The sequence below is a fragment of the Neltuma alba genome, unplaced genomic scaffold (assembly GCF_004799145.2).
Source record: "Neltuma alba isolate B1F8T4 unplaced genomic scaffold, ASM479914v2 tig00007359_pilon, whole genome shotgun sequence".
NCBI lineage: Eukaryota > Viridiplantae > Streptophyta > Magnoliopsida > Fabales > Fabaceae > Neltuma > Neltuma alba.
Window position 1 is genome coordinate 27,935 of NW_021634761.1, and position 20,193 is coordinate 48,127.

Below are 20,193 nucleotides of genomic sequence, written 5' to 3' on the forward strand. Positions count from 1 at the left end.
CTCAAGCATTAGAGTTATTGGAGATCCGTGCTTCCGAAGAATTTCCTAAAGCTGGATTGAGATTCACTTTCCCCGAGGCGCTTTGTCCATTTGCTTTCATCTGCAAAAACGAGGTTATGCATCCATCATACACCACACTGCATATCTTTTGAACACAATATAGTTGATTATATTTTGCTTTATTGATCATTTGTACGCCGTCGAGATTGTATCCTGCAATTTTCTTGACTCAACTAACCATTCTGTTATTTGCAGATTACTGCCACTTCCAGATTCCCCTACTTGCTTTTTGTATTGACTGTGTCTGGGGTGGCTTACCTCTTGAAAATTCGAAATGTTTCTACATATGCATCCTGCTCCGTCTTCCCAGCTCACGAGCTTACAGAGCTTAACTTGCACAATTACTCGAATTATATGCCAGTGACTGCAGTAACAGCAACTTCCGGGTGTCTTGTTGTTGGCAGAAATGATGGTTCGGTCTGCTGTTTTCAGCTCGGTGTACTTGATCCAAGTGCTGCTGGTATGATTAACTGGCTCTTTACTTTCAAGTATTAATGGATGCATCAGCTTGCATGCTTCATTCCTCCTTCCTCTTGGTTTCTTTCATTACAATGCATACTGGTGCAATTTGCATGTCCTCTGGCTAATTGAATTTGCATTCACGTGACTGTTCCCAATTGATGTGGAGTGTTCCTTCTTAAGGAATTCACACTGCAAATTATATCCTACCCGCAGCTGCTCTTGTTTCTTCTAACTGCCACTTCAATGATCAGCATTGTTCTTGTGTTACGGATATCACTGTGAAGCACCATGTTATTTTCTCCATATTTAGAGCCTTCTTTATTTAACTTATTACTTGTTATAGTTTATAATGCATTTACGTTTCCCTGAAGGATTTGTGGTTGAGCTGAGAGATGAAGTTGGAATCAGCCGATTGTGGGGCCTTATGTCACGGTATTTTTTTAAAGATATTAATTGATATTGAGCAATCAAAATATATTTTATTGTACATGTAATATGTGTTTTTTACAGTCTTTTGGTATCTCCTATTTTCTCAGATTTTCAATTTTGAATTGTATTATGATTTATGGGTTGTAAACTATTCCCTAAATATGTCTTATAGGGGTAAAATGGTGAGTTTAGTACAAGACATGGTGATATATGAGCTTCATGGGAAAAGATTTCTGTTTGTACTTCATCTGGATGGGTCAGTACGAGTTTGGGATCTCTCATGTAATTCCAGGGTCTTTAGTCATACTATGGGCACTACAACCATGACAGGTAATTTGTAGTCCTAAACTTTAATTTAGTCTTCATATTGTTTTCCATTTATCTTATACATGCTTTTTGACCAAGTGTACCTCTTTCAATATTAGAGAGTAGTATTATCATTGGTTCCTTCTGTATCAATGTCCTAAAAAGTGGGTTAATTGGATAAATTAGGAAAGCTTCAGCGGGCAGTGCACAAACTTTTCAGGATTTCAAGATCTGACTTCTACATTTTTGAGTTAAGAGTGGGAAAGTGTATGATAGAATTGGTGAATTGTGTGGAGAAGTTTAAAGGCCATGTTGTGAGTGGATTTGATGTCAAACCTGGTTTCTAAAAGATGAAGTCAAAACTTTTTATGCCGTCTGTTTTGATAGATAGCTTTTAGCCTGATAATGAGAGGTAGAGGGAGACCAAGAAGGACACTTAAAGAAGTCACTAATTGAGGTCTCTCGGTTAATGGCTTATATGTTTGTGGACTTTTAGAGATGATTGACTGGAGGGTTTAGAAGGCAAAATAAAATTCAGCTGAGAAAAAGGAAGATAATTTTTGTTTCTTATAGTACTCAAATGCTTTTGGATGGACTTTTGGAACCCTTTTTTTTTTGGTTTTTTTTTTTTTTCCGTGTTGTTGCTTGACAGTCTCCTTTGTGGGTAAATGATACGTAGTGACTCTCTTTTATTGTAGAGCTTAAAATACAGTTGATAATTTATTACAGCCCTACTTTTCTTTGTTTAATGACAATATCGTGCATTCCCGTTCCTGTTGTTTACACCGCTCACAAAGATATATGTACTTATATCATAATGTTTCTTTTATTCAGGTGCTAGCTTTATGAAACTATGGTTGGGTCAACCTTGTTTGGATTCAAGTACGATTCCAGTGGCAATTTTGTGCAAACAGTCATTGGTATGAAACTTACGTTTTGAAACTCATTTGTTATTGATAAAAACCATTCAGGCTTATATTTCATCCTTGTTATGTTGTGTCAGTACGTACACTAGAAGCTTTGTGGCTTGATGCCTAGAATCTTCATTTGAGTGGTGTATGATCTAAACTATTGAAAACTCTACACGTAGCTGATTGTTGTTAAATAAATGTTTGTAAAGATGTTAATCATCTCGTATTTAAAGTATATGTATTGCCATGTTGGCCAAAGCAAATATATCTATAGTTTCATCTTATCATTTGAACATAGCTGATCTGAATCTGAACCTGGTTGATAAAAGTGACTTTATTGTTCAAAAACCAACTTAAATCAGATTAGTTGGCCTACCTAAACTAATTTGGCACATTTGGAATGAGTAATGCTGAAGATGACTAATTAAATTGTGATGATAATTACATTGGGGCAGATTGAATTTACAAGGTTTTCTTAAAAAATTTAAAAGGTTACATTTTAACATTTAAATGATGAAAGTAGAAAATAAATAAAATTTGTTAGTTGTAGAGTTCATGAAATTGATCTACTAATTTTTAATTTCTAATTTGTTGTAATAAGTTAATTTTATTCTTTACTGGTTAACAGTGGCATTTGATTGTTACAAATCTCATTTAATAACTGATAGAGAGTAAATTACGTTCTTTAAGCATCTTATAGAGTATCCCATATTAGGTATGATTAATAAATAATACTCAGTTTTTTAAGCTATTGATTATTGACTTGTTTTTGGGGGCTGTGTTGAAGGATGAAAGCTTGGAGATGATCTCTATACACAATATCCAATACAATTTTAGTGACAGAATAATTTTCTCACTGAAGTCTTCACGAAATATTTCTTTGGAGGAGGTAAATTGCTGATCATCTCATGTTAACTTGATTTAAACATTTAGATTTGACTTTTCATCTGCATCAAATGCCGTACATCACTAGTTTTTTTTTTTACAGGGAGGATGCATTGACGTCAAACTAACTTCCAACAAGATATGGATACTGAAGGATGATGAACTAATATCACGCATGTTTTCTGCAAATACTGACGAGTATGTGACATATTTTAGCTTGTTTCTGTCAATCTACGAACTGATTATTGTTCCATATTATTGTGGTATAAACTGTATACTCAATCTCTAATGATTTTGGGCATTCTGATGTTACTGTATACTCAATCTCTAATGATTTTAGGCATTCTGATGCTAAAGGTTTAAAGATAGTAATGAGGTTAAATCAGTTGGTTTTGACCTCAGATATAGCTAAACTATGGTCCTTGTATGGTGACATAACACCACCAATAGCCAGGGCCTATTTATGTGTTAATATAAATTAGATAACCTAGTTTGCAGTTAATGATTTTGTTATGCATGTGTATGATTTGCTACATTTGGACCGTTACCATTCAAGCTGAATTAATTACTCTACCTTGTTAGGGAAGAAGAATTTTCTCATGTATTACAAGAAGAGTTTGTTGCTGATCAACTATTTCAGGGTTCAGATCATCTTGCAGATGAAATTTTGCAGATTGCTCATTCATTATTTTCATCTTCCAAGGTATTGGCTTTTGTGGAATCTTCTATTATCATTCTAAAATTATGAAGTTAGTTATCAAAGGTTGGGGAGCTGTGAGGAGTTTTTTTTTTTTTTTTTGGGGGGGGGGGGGCGGTGATTTGGAGATAACTCAGTCTGTTGATGGGAAGTATAGGGGGGAAACTAGGTCGTTATGCACTCTCTGTTGTTTTGATGTTACGATCTCATTAGTGGGGTGGGTTGGTTTGAACGGTGAAATTCCAAAGTTGTTTTTGTGATTTTAACCCTTTGAGGGAAAAGTGGCAAGGGGAGAGGGTTCTTAAGGAAATGAAAACGGTAATGAATTAACCCATTCCAAATCCCCTAATTTGGAGTGGCTTTAAAAACTCTGGTTTAGGATGTTTCAAATCACCCCATCTCCCCCCATCCCTTACCCACCCTCCCAATCAAAGCCCTGAATCAGGGACCCCAAGATTTAAAGATGCTCTTGGAGGCATTTTATTGCTTTTCTAATTGGAAAATATTTATGCCTCAAAATTTGTTTTATGCATGCATGTACATTTGTTGTGATGTGCTTCTGTGTGTATGTTTAAATAGATGCTTGCATGTAAAATGATATCCAAGGCTGACGATGATTTTTCTAGAAGTTGATTTTTTTTCCACTCTTTGAATGAGGTGGTGGTAGAGGGCATATTCCAAGGGCATTGGGTGCATATGAGAATGATTAATATAAAATGGTACTTGCTATGGCATACCATTTAATTTGATGGGCTTTTGTGACCACATGATCTAAGTGGTAATTTAGCTAGTGCACCACGAATGTAATATATGCAAATCTGTGGAAAAGCAGACTCCATTTGCATTCAGCAGAAACATACCCTGTAGCCTTGCACGCTTAAATACTTTTCAACTTCTATAATTGATGGCCAGAAGCTACTTATCCTTCGTTTTCTGTAAAGTAAAAGAAAAGAAGATGAAGAAATGTTACTTGTTTTGGAGAACTGTGGGGTAGAGGGTAGGTCGGTGATTAGTGTTAGTTTGGGAGTTTATTCAAAAGCAAACCTATCCACACATCTGTTGCTGTAAACAGGGGAGATATGCGGTTTTAATGGATCTGAATGAATTTTGTGATCTGGTTTTCTGTTGGCTTGCCATGCATCAACTGCTGTTATTTTGCTTCTTCTGTTTAAAGTTATTACTTACAGTTAATACTTCATGCTATTTTCTGCAGGATGATATTGTGCCATTTGTATCCTCAATTTTCTTACGCAGGTTGCTTCTTCCTGGAGTGCATCATAATGCAGTTATGCATGCAACCCTAGTTGAGTATAAAAAGCAGTTGGTTGAATCTGTGTTCCGAGCATTAACTTCTGATGGACTAAAGAAGGAGATACTTTCAGCTATTGAACATGAGGTAATTTTCATATCCGGAAAATCTTTCTTCTCATTCTTGTTTTTCCTTCAGACTTGGGAATGATAAATCTGTTATAATAAAACTCACAAGATTCCTCTGATAGGTTGGAACTGAAAAGATGTCGATATTTCAATGCTGGAAGTATTTTTGCACCCGCTACTTCCATAATTGGTGCAAGATCAATGCATCCTGTGGCTTGTTCATTGATTACTCTACTGATGCAGTTGGTTTAATCAGAAAAAGTTCAGTATCGCTTTTTCGTTCTTTGGAAGATATTGAGCGGATTATAGAAGGTACTTATCATCACCCACATTTCTTTTTATACAAAACAAGAAAGAATTTCTAGCTTTTCTCTCAAGGTTGGATTGGTAATTTTGGTGTGAGTGTGGGGGGGGGGGATAACCCATTGCATTGGTTGGAAATTCATTAAAAATGAATGGTAACCTGCTCTACATTGCTTGGAAGTCACCATGCGATGGGATGGGTTTGAAGGATTGAATTCCCAATATTACTCTTATATGTGAAAAAGGAAAGATAGAAGAGAAATTGGAGAGGGTTGAATTCCCTCAATTTAGAGGTGTAGCCAGAAGTTCCAAATCCAGACCACCCCACTGTTAATCTATGCTGCCAATCAAGCCCTTCTTTTGGTTCACTTCCTTGATTACATCTATATGCTCATTATTTTACGTACAATTTTTTTTTTTAAATTTAATTTTTCTTCCATTCACATTCTGTGTCTTTTCAGAAGGAGGGGGTGATCTCACAGGTCTTGTGGATTTATTTGATGATGACCTTGAGCATGAAGTTCCAATGGAATTGTTCAGATGCGTTTCAAGTTTTAGCCAACAGTTGGGCAAAACTGCTTCTTCTATATTTTATGAATCACTTCTGAGTAGCCCAGCTATCTCTTCTGAAGATATTGTTCATTGTATAATGAAGATTCTGGAAACTGGATATGGTTCCTTGGCTCCAGCTGTCCATGCGTCTATTCCTGGGAATGATATTGTTCTGGAGAAGGAGCTTGCAGATCGCAGAAATCTGAGGAGACTTTCTATTGACATGTTCTTGTCTCTTCAAGGGTTGTACAAGAAGGCTACATCATGGGGCAGGATTTTGAATGTAATTGAGGGTTTTCTGAAATTTTTGGTTCCACATAAAACTGTAAATAACTCCGATTCAGAAAAATCATCAAATGTCAATTCCTCCGTTGTAGTCCATGCTACTTATCAGATTGCAAATGTTATGTTTGAGTCTGCCTGGGACTTTCTTCTATTTCTAAGCTATCTACTGGACATCAGTGGGCAGGTCAGTGTAAAAATGTTTTTGCTTTTGTTACTGATGTTGCTGCTTGAATAATTTATTGCTCCCTCTTTGGCTGGTGTTTCCCTAGTGTTTTTCTTGCCAACGTCTCTAGGCATCAAATGGTACTTGTAAAATTTATTTAAAATAACAACTTATGTTGGCCAAGTTGCACAATAGTTTTTATCGCATATGTAGCAAGCTGCTATGAATTTCTTTGTGAACTTAGATTGTTGCGCCACCTCTTTCTGATATTATTTTTTTTGCTTTTGCAGATCCACATGTCACATCATGATATAACCAGAATACAAATTGAGTTAGTTCCTATGCTTCAAGAAACTATTTTTGAGTGGCTAGTTATCATCTTCTTTGCTATCACGCCATCTGCACCACCTGTGATTGAGGATTTTAATTATAAACTCTCTTCATTACAAATTGGTAGGTTTTATTATGTATCTTTCTTCTAATTACCTACCCCTTTAGCGAGTTTAGATATGGCAAAATTGGATTTAGCTGTGTGAAGAATGCAGGCTTGCATGTCTGGCTTTCTTCCCTTGGAGAAAAAAAAATTGACGGCTTTCATAAGGCTTACTATATATTTGTGCCAGTCTTTTAAAAGAAAAATAAGTCTTAATGAATTAGACTCTGGGCTCTTGAGAAATACATAGTCTAGGTTAAGTTATCAGACAAAACCCCCGTGGTACCAGGTCTTACTGTATTAAGCTTTTTAACATTTGGATGCATCGAACTATTTGACAAATTGGGTAAAACTAGCATTTTTTGGCACATAGGTATGCTGTTGTACAACATGTTCAATTGCCAAATGTAACTTTTGAAAAGGATGAAGGCCTTGCATTACAATTCCGCATTGGGACAAAATGCATCATACTAGAATATTTTAGTCCTTACTCTGTTGGAATTCTTTAGTTATACCCGATTCTGACTACCCTTGTGAATGTCAGTGTCAAAAAGTAAGTCCCATAGATTTGACTTACATGTCAGTGTATTCAATTATATTTGTCATTAAATCCATTCAAATGAATGAGTCAATACAGCTGGTTTTATCAACCAATCTTTAATAATGCAGAAAAGTGCTTTTGTTCAGTGATTAGAACTTCTCAAACTTGCATTTTTATACACTTGGAGATTATATAATTGAAAACACGCATTTACTGCTAATATAGTGTTAATCATTCTATTTATGATGCAGACAATAACATGGGAAAACGGTCATGGAATGATAAGCTTGGAAGATGTGATTCCACACTGGCTTTTATCTTCTTCCTGAATGCTAGTTCATCAAAAGATGGTAACCAGCTTCCTTCAGAATACTTTTCAAATATGCAGGGCATTGTTGTCAATGTTAGAGACTTTGTCAGTTGGATAATCTATGGTCAGACTGGAGGAATTTCTACCTTCTTGAGCCGTTCAATTGATCTCTCCTTTATCCTTTTCAAGCATGGGCAGTATGGTGCTGCTGAGGTTATTTTCTTTCCTTTTTCTTTTTTCTCTGGAGCGACAATTCAATCCTCCTTTATATTCCTTACTCCTGAGTCCTTTTTTATTTATATTTTTTTGGGGTTAACCTACTCCTGAGTTGCCTTGACTAAAATTATCTATATCTTAAACATTTCAACAGCAATTGCTTATGATGGCGGAGGCTCATTTGCAAAAGGAGAAAACATCCCAAAGTATTCAAGAAGCTGATGGTGGATGGTGCATACGACAGCATCTTCTAGGCTGTGCCCTTCTGCACAGGTGCAGTGTGGATTGCATGGCACTCTGAAAGAGAAAAAGGTCTCTGATGCTGTTCGCTGTTTCTTCAGGTAAAATAATTTGAACAAACTATACTTTTTTTTTTTTCTCATTCAGTGTATTATGTGGTCTTGCATTGATATGGAGAACTAATTTTTTATGTATAAAACTTTGGTCCTATTTCTGGGTTCCAATGAAAAGATGAGTTTTTTTTTTTTTTTTTTGCTCAATGCCACGGACTGGAGTCCTCCATGCGAAATGTATTTAGTGGGAAGTGATGAATCGTTTGGCTCCTATAGATCCCCACGTTGGATAGTATGGAGTGCAAGTGGGCTAGAAAGTTTAGAGGCTCTGCCCTCTTGAAAGGTTTGTCTTTTGGGAAAGATTTACTGTAGACTATGAACACATACACTTCAATGAACTCTCTCCAAGTCTGGTCCATTTTTAATTAGCATTTTGAGCCTCTGTTGACCAAGTGATTTAAGAAGTTGCTTAATTTGACTTGTCTCAGAAGACCTCGTGATGTGAATCAATCATAGCAGGGATATCAATTGATATGTGCTAGGACAAATTAGAGGAAAGGGGTGAAAAGTGAGTGAAGGGGATTGGCGCTAGCAGTGATTCAATCAATGACAACTCTGAAACCTTCTGTACATTGCAGTGCATATAAATAGTAGCTAAATAATCACAATTTTTCTTTTAACTGTGTGACTTCATAAAAACTCATAGACCAAGTCATAAGAGTATAATTAAACACATCAATTAAACTATTTACTGGTATTGACTAATTGAATTTCTTAATACATGATAAAATAACTATATAATCCCTTTACTTTGTCAACATCATTCTTCTGATATTTAAAATCAAAGGATAATTAATCCACAACTCCTTATAGTTTCAACTAATTTTGAATCAGGTCCTTATAGTTTTTTTTCTTTTTATCAAGTCCTTATACTTTCACTTGTTTTTAATTAGGTCCTTATATTTATTTTTCTTTTTATCAAGTCCTTATAAGTTCACCTTATTTTTAATCAAGTCCCTAAATTTTTTATTCTTTATTTTATAAATTCTAATAGTACTATTATATAAACATAAAATGGTATATATTATTTAATATTAGTTTATAAACAATAATGTTCTAAAGATATTGAATTATTATAATGATTTTAATTTTTTCAGCAAAAAAATTAATTGTTCTAAAAATTTTTCCTGAATTAATTAATTCTATTAATTTTTTATTACATAATTATTAATTTAATTTAATTATTAATATTTTATATTTCAGTATTAATCTATTTAATTAAGCTTATATTTAATTAATAAATAAAAATTAAAACTACATGGACCTGATTAAAAATTTAGTGAATTTATAAGGACTTAATTAAAAGAAAAATAAACAAGGACCTAATTAAAAAAAAATAAAAGTATAAGGACCTGATAAAAAGAAAAAAAACTATAGGGACCTGTTTCAAAATTCGTTGAAACTATAAGGACTTGCGGATTAATTAAGCCTAAAATCAATTAAATGAGGTGATTGATATTTTATCTGCAGTTCGACATTGAACATATGAATCAGTCTTAAGGAACATTTAGCTATTTGAATACAATGAAAACAAATACTAAAACAAGAGTCATCTGTATAAGCCGAAAGCCCACTTGTAACCCAAGTGAAGGGATGGAATGGGGACTTAAGCAGATAAGAGTGGTCTACATCAAGAAATCTTTTGAAAGTAGCAAGGGCCTAGCTTCTACAAGCTATTGAATGATATTGATAGCTCTATCATATTAATGTTTTTGTACAGGGTTTTAGTTGTGTCTTTTATTTTATAGATTTTTCTTGATGTTCCTGGTGTGACTTGCGAGGATTTGTTATTCTCCGACAAGTTAAAAAATTTTCAATTCAATTCAGGTCTCCATATGGGAATGGTGCATCAGAGGCTTTGCAGAGTTTGCCTCATGACATAGGATTGCCATGTCTTAATTTTGGTGGGTACATTTAGGCCTAAACTGCAATAATCTGAAACATACAAGCAATCTCAGGTCTTAGTTGCATCTTTTTCTGACCCTTTCTCTTGTTCTTATACAGGTGGTTGTGCATCGACTGCTGAGTGGAAGCTTTATTACTATCAGTGGGCGATGCAATTATTTGAACAATATAATATTAATGAAGGTGCCTGCCAGTTTGCTCTTGCTGCACTTGAACAAGTTGATGAAGCTCTTTGTATAAAAGATGAAAAGCACATGACTGACTCGACTGATGAATCAGCAACAGTCATCAAGGGACGGCTGTGGTCAAATGTCTTCAAATTTGCCTTAGATCTTGGCCGCTATTTTGATGCATATTGTGCAATAATTTCAAATCCGGATGAGGAGAGCAAATACATCTGCTTGCGACGTTTTGTCATTGTCCTTTATGAGCAAGGTGCCATCAAGGTTGGTTACTTGTGAAGAATTTTTCAGACTCCACTTCTTTATCTGCTTGAGACATCTAATCATTGTTTTTGAACAAGGTGCTATCAAGTTTGGTTACACATGGAGAGTTTTTCAGATTTTACTTTTCAATCAGTTTTCTATGTTTTATGGCCATTTCATCAAAGAAAGGATCACAGAATCTTCAAATTGTGACTACTGGTATTAGGTTGAAAGTGATTGGGAGATTGAATATTTGGGTGTAAATGTGTTCATGTGCGCACAAGTGTGCAGGGGTGTGCGTTTGCGTGTGAAGGTCCCAATTATGTGCAGCTGTTCTTTCTATTTGGTTCCAGATCACACTATTAAATCTGTAGAATTTGTTTTTATGACCTTTTTTTCTGGTTTCTAAGAGAAGTAGCTTGAATGACATTGTCCTAGGCTTAATATGCCAAAAAATTGTAACTTTTGCTTAATTATTCTACACGAGTTTTTCTTATTTTTTGGAAAGTTTTGTGAATAGTTCACATGCTTCAACTAGAATTTTCATGCCCTCCTAATATTCATTTTGTATTTGTAGATTCTTTGCAGTAATAAGCTTCCCCTTGCTGGTTTAATGGAGAAGGTAGAGCAGGAGCTTGCTTGGAAGGTGTTGACCTTGACTGAGTAGGTTCAGTGCTGTAAAAATTATAGTTTCTTTGAGTTAACGTTTAGAAATTTTGCTGTGGATGTAGGCTGAAAGATCAGATATATCTGCAAAGCCAAACTTGTACAAGTTGCTTTATACATTTCAAATGCATCAACATAATTGGCGCAGGGCAGCGAATTACATGTACTTATATTCAGCTCGCTTGAAAACTGAAGTGTCTCTAGAAGATTACCAGGGTTCTTCATTGATATTGCAAGAGAGGCTGAATGCACTCTCTGCTGCTATTAATGCCTTGCATCTTGTTCATCCAGCACATGCCTGGATTGATCCACCAGCCGAAGGAAGTGGTCTTATGAGTGAACAGTATCCGAGTAAGAAAGCTAGGAGAACTGTAGATATAGATTGTAAGTTTACATGATTTATATCAAGTCTTTGAATTTTCCTATGTATTTTTAGTGGAATAAAAGGGACTAGGAGGGACAAAGAAAGGTTTCTTGTCCTATTTCACTACTGGATATAATTCATAATTTGCCATTTCGCCTTCATACTGTTTTGAGATCATAATGTTGTTATGCAGTATCGGCTGAAAGTGATGCTGAGCATCAATGCTGGACATCTTCTATTGATATTGAAAAACTTGAACATGAGTTTGTGCTAACATCGGCAGAATATATGCTGTCGCTGGTAAATGTTAAGTGGACATATACTGGTAACTCTCATTTGCTCATTCTCTGTGGAAATTCTTGCGAAACATCTGTCCATTTTTGGGTGATTGATATATAGTTTTGCTAGAATTTGTTTTGTTCTATACAATTTTTAGTCTTTGTTTCTCTTTTTCTTTTGAAGGTAAAGAAGGGGCACTGTCAGATTTGGCTGATCTCCTTGTCCAAAACAATTTATGTGATATGGCCTTCACAATTCTTCTCAGATTTTTCAAGGGCTCAGGATTGAAGAGGTTTGCATCCAACACTTGAATTGCAGTTGTTTGTGACTAGTTATTTGTTGATATTTTATTTATTTATTGGTAATCTGTTTATGGTATCCTTACATGCGTGACTGGGACTCTGTTTAGGGAGCTTGAAAGAGTTTTCGCTTCTATATCTTTGAGATGCTGTCTTGATAAAGTAGAACCCACTTGGATTGAGTAAGTTGTTACACTCGACATTCTTTTTCTTATCGTTTTCATTATGCATTGATGAATATGTTTACCCTATATTGTGTTTAATCTGATAGCTTCTTTTTAATATTATTTTTTGTTCATAATTTGGTATTTGGTACATGTGCAAAGTTTTTACTAGACTATTTTCATTTTATGACTTGCATAACTTAATGAATTTTTGAATGATTACAGACCCCACAGTAATTTGTTGACGTCATCCAAGCTTGAAATGGTTGTCCATGGTTCACCTCGTACAGTTTCTACAACCGCACAACCTGACAGGAATAGCCATTGGGCAACTCTGGAGCTTTACCTTGTTAGTATCTTCTGCAAGTTATAATGGTCTCAATCAGTTGGTCAGCTTGGGGGAAGATAGGAAAATATTTCATGGGAAACTTCTGTCAAGCATATCTTATGCACTGTACTTGGGACTGGACTAAACAAACATGGAACTGGTCATTATCGAACCAATCAAAAAACTTATGAAACGGGACAAAAATCAGAAAGCTGACTGGGTTGCGTTTGACCAATTCAGACTTCTTTTAATATGTTTTTGTTATAGAGTTATATTTAGGATGATAATGTTTTCTTCCTGCATTCTAATGATCTTTTCAGTTGCATAATATTTTATTATATAAATACAATTGGTTCCAGTATGGTGAAACTAGTGGCTTGACCAATTCAATAACTAGTTGGGCTTTAAAAATGACCTTGTGGTTTCCAATCAATCATCAAAACTGCTTCTGTTCTTTCTTACAGATACAGCTCTCCCTGATTGACTCTTACTGTTCCCAAATTGCAGGGAAAATATTGTGAATTTCATGGAAGACTACCTGTTATTGTTGCTGAAACTCTTCTTCGTGCAGATGCTCAGATTGATTTGCCTCGTTGGCTGGTTCAATTGTTTAAGGTAATAATCTTGGCTGAAGTTGCACTTTTCAAGGGCTGTTCATTCATGCACGATTTGAGTGACTATTTGAAACAAAATTGGGCTCCTCAAAACAAAATTAGATTATTTCCAAATTTGAAACTATCTGGAATGCACCACTTGAATCTTTCTACTTGGTTTGGTTTGTGGCTTATAGGTGAAGACAAATACCTACAAATTCTTCATAAAAGTCCCATTGGTTTATGTTCGTTAATAAGCTGAAGTCAAATTCATTTTTATCCTCTTTTTTCCGGTTGAATCTACTTTACGAGTCCCCTTTTTTGGGTTCATATCTATTTTCTTGAGGGTGATTGGCTCTCTTTTAAATTGCAGCTATTTTGTTGGAAATTAAATAAGAAATTTCAAAGTGAAATTCTTCTACAATTCTGACTTCAGATATTACTTACACCCTTCTCTGTTTCTCTATATGATGCCCATCTTGCTTCAGCATCTTCGTGATGAGGGGTAATCTTTGCTGGTTCATCTTATAACAGTGTTTTGTATTGCCAGTCTGATATTGTTTACATGAGTTATGGCAGGAGGGTCAAAGAGAAAAGATGTGGGGAATGGCTGGTCGAGAATCAAATCCTGCATCTTTATTTCAACTTTATGTTAACTATGGTCGATTTACAGAAGCTACTAATCTGTTGCTGGAGTTCTTAGAATCATTTGCATCGATGGTAATTTATTTCTTGATGTTGTGGACTGAATTGATCGTTTTCATTCTGATATATGCATACTGGTATCATTTCCTAGTTTAGGAAATAAGAGTGGTTAATTTGTAACCAAATTTTCCATTTTAATATATTTTGCTTGACGTAATTTTTTGCCAAGTCCTGGCACTTGATGACATGTAAAGTTAACGTTTCTTTTCTCAGACAACCTTTTTGCGTCATTTGAACTTCGCTAACGATTGTAACCTTATTTGTGGACTCTGCTCAAAATATTGGGCTCTATATTATAAGGATCTGCATTTATAATTTACTTGGGGGTAATTTACAAATGACCACTGGATGATGGGTGATTTATAAATACCATGCATTAGATATAGGCAGTGTATGTTCGAGATGCAAGTAGTTGTAGTAACATTTCCCTATTTGTTTTATCAACCTTCTGCAGAGACCAGCAGATATAATCAGACGGAAAAAACCATTCGCAGTTTGGTTCCCATACACAACAATTGAGCGACTACTGTATCAACTTGAGGAGTTGATTAAAGCGGGTCACATGGTAGATCAGTGTGACAAGCTTAAGAAGATGTTACATGGTTCTTTGCATAATCACCTCAAGTTGGTATGTTTAACAGCTATTTGAATTCAATTTTTATTCCGCCTGTACTGGAAGTTTCCATCAGCGAGTGTATCTGGTTTTCAGTTAAAGGAGGACTCGAATGATGCTATTTCTGTGCTTGTTGATTGGTGGTCCGCTATACCCAGCTAGAGATCTGTTGCTACCGTAGAGTACCTGCTATACTAACAAGTATATCTATTCATTCCTTTCTCCTCTCTCTCTAGTTATGGAGTATTTGCTCTATCATCTAACCAGGTTTTTTTTTATTCATTGAATTTTTTGGATAATGTATCTAACCAGGTAAATTAGAGTTTTCTTATATTTGCATGATTATCATTACAAAGCTTCGGGAGGAAACAGTAAAATTTTGGGGGTGGAATGGACAGGACTATGCGTAAGGGATCACTCAGGCCGGTTCACTATAAAGGACCAAATCACGGCTGCTGCTGCATCTTGTCAGCATTTGGAGACGGAATAATGAATGGACATTTGCGTTCTCAACGCCTGTATTTGTATATTCATTTCCGCAGACCGGTTATTCAAATGGAATCTTGTGTAGAGACGCCTGATTGATGTGGAAACAGTGACTGTGTAGGCACGATTGGATTCCAGCAGATAAAAATCCAGCCCATGGAAGATCCTGCCCCAGGATATGGACAACGACTTTAGACTTGTCAGAGCCGACTTTGGAGAGTGAAAATATTTTGATTCGTTGGCTTGTGCCATGGCGTATACTATTTTAAAGGGAAAAGCACCAGAAACCGGATGGATGTAAATATTATCATGCGTCTGAGCCCGAGTTTTCAATTTACGCTCTTATCGCGGTACTTTTCAGCATTTCTTCTCTCTCTTGGAGCTTACGCATGATGAAAAATTTTAATGGAATCTTGAGGTCAAGGATGGATAAAAATAGTAATTAAAAAGACGAGAATGCCCCTCAAAATTCGTTTATCACTGTTATGACTGATGGACTCGAAAACGTCCCATGGACGGAAAGAGGTTAGGTCAGATATGGCCTGCATGGAGACCTAAAGCATCGGCTTTTTTCTGAGACTCAACCCTGCTTACAATGTAGGTTTCTATAAAAACCTTGTGTTGCAAACTTTGAAAGTCATAAAGCCTATTAAAACCTAGGCAAATGTACACTTTAGGCCTACATATTTTAATATAAACAAAGTTCTAAAAACAATTAATTAGGTCTTGCAAACTTTTAGGCTAGGCCTTAAATCTTAAAAGGCCTCTTAAAAAGGCCTCAGGTCAGGCTTATTTACTACAAAGGCAATCAGGCTTAGTTGTAGGCCCTGTTCATCCTTGCATATCATCGCTGATTAGTCCTTCACCCGTCTCGAACCAAGTAGAACCCGACTTTGAGCAAACATCATTACCGTTGCACCGTGCCGTCGCTTGGTAGACGGTAGTGATCACCGTTAGAGTCATCACATGGTGGAGCTCACCGTTGAACACCATCAACAGTTTTCTAGCAAGCACTGAGGAAGGGTTCAATGGAGCTGGTTTCCAAATCTGAGCGGAAGAACGCCCTCCGTCTATTGAAGAGGGCTAGGATGAATGGAGCCACTGAATCCAATCGCGGTGTTTGGATTGCTTAGGAAGTAATTTTAAGAATCACATTTTTCCAAATCAAAATAAATTCCTCTACATATTTACTTTGTACATACACTGTAAAAACACTTTCAAAATTATAATTTTGTTTCTATCCCAATACTCCCTAAATTTGTGACGTACATTTGTGACAAGGATGCAAGGAGAAGGGGTTAGACGAAGGTTGAAGTAGCCATGATGGAGCTGCTGACAGGATGGACGAATACTTGAGTAATCCCCTTTTTTCATTTCAAGAAGTTAAAAATAGCTAACCAAGCAACAAAAGACAGCTAATAGATATCCATCAATAAAAAGGAAAACCAAGCACTACTTAAATAAAAATCCTAACGAATTGATCTCTAATGAAGGAAGAACTACTTTCTACTGGGTCACTCCCAAAATAAGCTGCACCTGGAAATGTATTGACAGGAATTGAATCTAAAAGCTAAGCTTACTCCGTTGAAAGGGATTGATTTTGTTGAACCAGTTGGAGCGGGGAGAGTAAACATCATATCTCCCATGAACAAAGAAACCTCAGCCTCAACAAAAATCGTTAATAAACCAAATCACATAGACATAAGCTTTGGGCCATTATCTGGCATGCCCATCCCTGCAGCTAATTCGGCATCAAGTTGAGTATGTGGTGCAGGTCCCATCATTTGTTTTACACTGCATACAGAATACGTCGTGTTAAAATAAATACCCAACTGCCCATCAAAACTTATATACCTTTGATAGGAATAGCTTTAATGTCGTGTTAAAATAAATACCCAACTGCCCATCAAACTTGTATACCTTTGATGGAATAGCTTTAAGTCTAGCAATGGTCGCAGCTGACATTGTCATTCATCGCACTACGATAATTGGAAAAAAATGACTTCTAACAAATTCATTAGGCATGAAGCATGAGAGCAAAATACCAAACTGAAGCGGAACTGCTGACATTTAAAACCCAAATTCATAAATGGCTAATGGTGGATAAAGCATATTACATTGGTACTAGAACCTATTGAATCAGCCTCAACAGCCTGTGCAAGATATTGCCTCGTATAATTTTTTCCCCAACAATTGAACAGCATGATGCAAAAGATAGCAGTTCATGCAACTTTTATTTGCCACATAATACCTAAAATGGATAGCTTCAAAGCAGAAGTAGCCTCAAAATTTAAAACAAGCACTACAACATAAGCATATGTTCATCAAATATTAAACAAATAGGGAGGAAAAAGCTAAAAAGGGAATGAGCAACAAAGGGAACAAACGTCGCCTACCGTTTCTTGTGCCGTTTGGTACTAAAATGCTCGTCCCTCACGGCCACATTCGAGAAGTATCGACTGCAGACCCATGAATTCGAAAACTGTTATCGATTCAGTGATTATAACTAGTACCGTTTTAGCTTTGCTTCAAGAAGCCATCGAGGGGGGGGGGAAAGTAGGCAACGAAGAGCAAGATTACTCGCAGTGAAGGCAGTAAAACTGGCCCATCCCAGGTAAATCTTCATCTAAAGGTAATCGCTGCTTCTCTTCATTCGGCATCTTCAGCTCATCATAAACCATATCATCTCGTGTCCCAATAACCAGTCAAGAATCACAATCAAACTAAATAATACAGAATCAGAGAAGAAACCAGAGTCGAAGGGAAATCGAAGATAAGTAAGAAAATCACAAAAAAGGCGTGATTGACATAATTAATTAAGAAGGATATCCTTGTGGAGGAATTTGGTGCGACGAGCCGTCTTGTGAGAATACCTTCGCTTCTTTACGCTTCTATGTGGACATTTTCCACCCATGATTATCTATTCTACCTGTGCTCACGGATGTCTAATCGTTCGGTTGTGTTCTGGCTCGCGCTATAGTTAGGGTTTTGTCTTCCTACACTGAAGCGGCAGATGAAAGCATGAAACAGGGTCAGGTAGCTGGGACTTTTCCCTATTTTACTTACCAAGGCAGTGTCCTTTTTTTCAGTAATAAAAATTAAGATTAATACAAATTTTAATTTTTTAAATTTGTTTTCATTTTAGTTTTGATCCCTTATGTCATGTTTGGATGGAAAGAAAATAAAAGAAGAAGGAAAACTAATAAAATGAGGAGAGAAGTGGTTTTTCGCCTGTTTGGATTAGGAAAGAAAAATAGGAAGAAAGAAAATGAGGTGTGTTCCATAGCCTATTTTCTCCCCAACTTTTCTCTCTATATATAGAGAGAAAATGAGAAGAAAACATATTTTTTCTATCTACACTTACATATGTTTTTTATAGAGAGAAAATGAGAAGAAAACATATTTTTTCTATCTACACTTACATATGTTTTTTCAGAAAAATAATACCTATTTGTTTTTTTTATTTTTCACTTTATTTATTATTATCAAGTCTTTTTTCTGTGTTTCTTTGATTGAAAAATAAAATAACTAAAACTGTAAAAATCCTTCTAAAATAAACTGAAAAAAAAAAACAAGCAGAGTTGTTGTTTTTGTTTTTTTAGCATTACATTACAAAAAAATGTTTTTTTTTACAAAATTATTTGATATTAAAATATAATAACATGATAATATATCTTTATCAAATAATTTGATTTTAAATTATATGATTATGTTAATGTAAATGTGGTTTTTCATTATGATATTTAATTTGATTTTAATCAAGATATATTCTGTTATAACATAAAGGGTATTTTAATTATTCATATATTTATTCATTTTCTTTTCTTTCTATTTTCTCTTATCCATCCAAACATAAAAGATGATAATATTTTCTTTCTAATTTTTTTTCTATTTTCTCTCATCTCATTTTTTTTCCTCTCAACTTTTCTTCCTATCCAAATAGAGGGTTAAGTTTTAAATTGTAAGTTTTGGTCTCTTAAATTTCTTTTCATTTAAAATATTAGTCTCTATAATAGTATAATCTAATAAAAATTTAGACTATCTTACCTCTACAAGGATCAAAACCTATGGTTTGAAACTCAAGAAACCCAAACCAAAATAAAAATAAATTTGAGAAATTAGAAATTATATTAACCCTAAAAATTAAATATATCCGCGCATTCTTGGCCGGGACGCATCCCCCCTCCTCAGATGGATCACCCTTGATAAAATATTCCTTGATTTTCGTAAGGAATAAATACATACTTTCTTAAGAAGAATAAGTAAACATTAGTTATCAATTTTAAATATATAATATATAGAAATTTTTTTCAATAATATCATTAATTAGGAAAATTAACCAAATTAACTAATTTATTAATCAGATTATACCTCTCCTATTTAATGAGAACATATCTGAAAATTATAATAAATACTTAAATAAGAAAATAATTAATTTTTTATATGTAGGAACAAAACTACACTCTCAAAATTCTTTTGTAAATAGGAACAGAGCGGATATATAGTTCAAATAATTTATGTAAAATAAAACAATACCCCTCCTATTTTAAATATAAAACTCATTTTATAGTGTTTACACTATAAACTAGGTATTATATTTAAGACCAAAAAGAGTAACATATATCATAGATTTTTAAAAAAAATAAATCATTCAAGGGTTAAGAGTAAAAAATACCTACGAACTTTTACTAAAAGTTCACTCAACACCATAAATTTTTTTTGGATTCAAATCTACCCATCAAAGTTTAAAAAAAGTCAATAATACCAATACCGTTAACGTCTGTTTTTTTAACTGCAGGACCCATGCTTTTTTAATGAAATTACTAAAATACCTCCAATCAAAACAAAAAAATTAAGAGTCAAAAATACCCATAAACTTTTGACCTTAACTTTTTTTCATTGGGGTTATTTTTGGCATTTTCATTTAAAAAACATGGGTCCCACCGCTTAAATCTTATAGCGAGCCACCATAACGAAAATAACAGACCATAATAAACAACAAAGACGAAAGGAAAATGCACGACTGAGAAAATTAAATCATTAAATTTGACAAATAAGACAGATGTGAATAAGTGTGAATTAA

The 20,193-nt window shown here is 34.9% G+C and overlaps 2 protein-coding genes across 2 annotated transcripts; one reads left to right on the forward strand and one right to left on the reverse strand.

Moving 5' to 3' along the window:
* LOC114752369 (nuclear pore complex protein NUP160-like) lies at positions 1 to 15,461 on the forward strand. Its single transcript, XM_028941118.1, is given in 27 exon segments — positions 1 to 113; positions 256 to 520; positions 894 to 954; positions 1,124 to 1,281; positions 2,092 to 2,177; positions 2,956 to 3,057; positions 3,157 to 3,251; positions 3,636 to 3,756; positions 4,964 to 5,146; positions 5,250 to 5,439; positions 5,892 to 6,451; positions 6,721 to 6,883; positions 7,656 to 7,927; positions 8,085 to 8,196; positions 8,199 to 8,271; positions 10,111 to 10,187; positions 10,288 to 10,634; positions 11,191 to 11,259; positions 11,345 to 11,663; positions 11,837 to 11,968; positions 12,106 to 12,214; positions 12,332 to 12,403; positions 12,611 to 12,734; positions 13,221 to 13,328; positions 13,886 to 14,026; positions 14,466 to 14,639; positions 14,721 to 15,461. Coding segments are annotated over 26 exon segments (4,020 nt in total). The 5' UTR covers positions 1 to 113; positions 256 to 414; the 3' UTR covers positions 14,787 to 15,461.
* A 998-nt stretch (positions 15,462 to 16,459) lies between these two features.
* LOC114752376 (zinc finger protein 593-like) lies at positions 16,460 to 18,091 on the reverse strand. The gene is made up of 4 exons (XM_028941126.1): positions 17,940 to 18,091; positions 17,691 to 17,799; positions 17,507 to 17,569; positions 16,460 to 16,904 (listed from the first exon to the last, which is right to left on the reverse strand). Exons 1-4 carry the CDS (start codon positions 18,022 to 18,024, stop codon positions 16,802 to 16,804), a joined length of 360 nt encoding a protein of 119 aa, XP_028796959.1. The 5' UTR covers positions 18,025 to 18,091; the 3' UTR covers positions 16,460 to 16,801.
* Between the last annotated feature and the right edge of the window lie 2,102 nt (positions 18,092 to 20,193).

Excerpts from the sequence above, each read along its gene's own strand:
- LOC114752376 (XM_028941126.1), bottom strand. The coding sequence starts at position 18,024 with ATGGGTGGAAAATGTCCACATAGAAGCGTAAAGAAGCGAAGGTATTCT. Across the intron at positions 17,800-17,939 it reads CACCAAATTCCTCCACAAGG|GAGATGATATGGTTTATGAT; the intron begins ATATCCTTCTTA and ends TTATTGGGACAC. Across the intron at positions 16,905-17,506 it reads ACCAAACGGCACAAGAAACG|TGTAAAACAAATGATGGGAC; the intron begins GTAGGCGACGTT and ends TTCTGTATGCAG.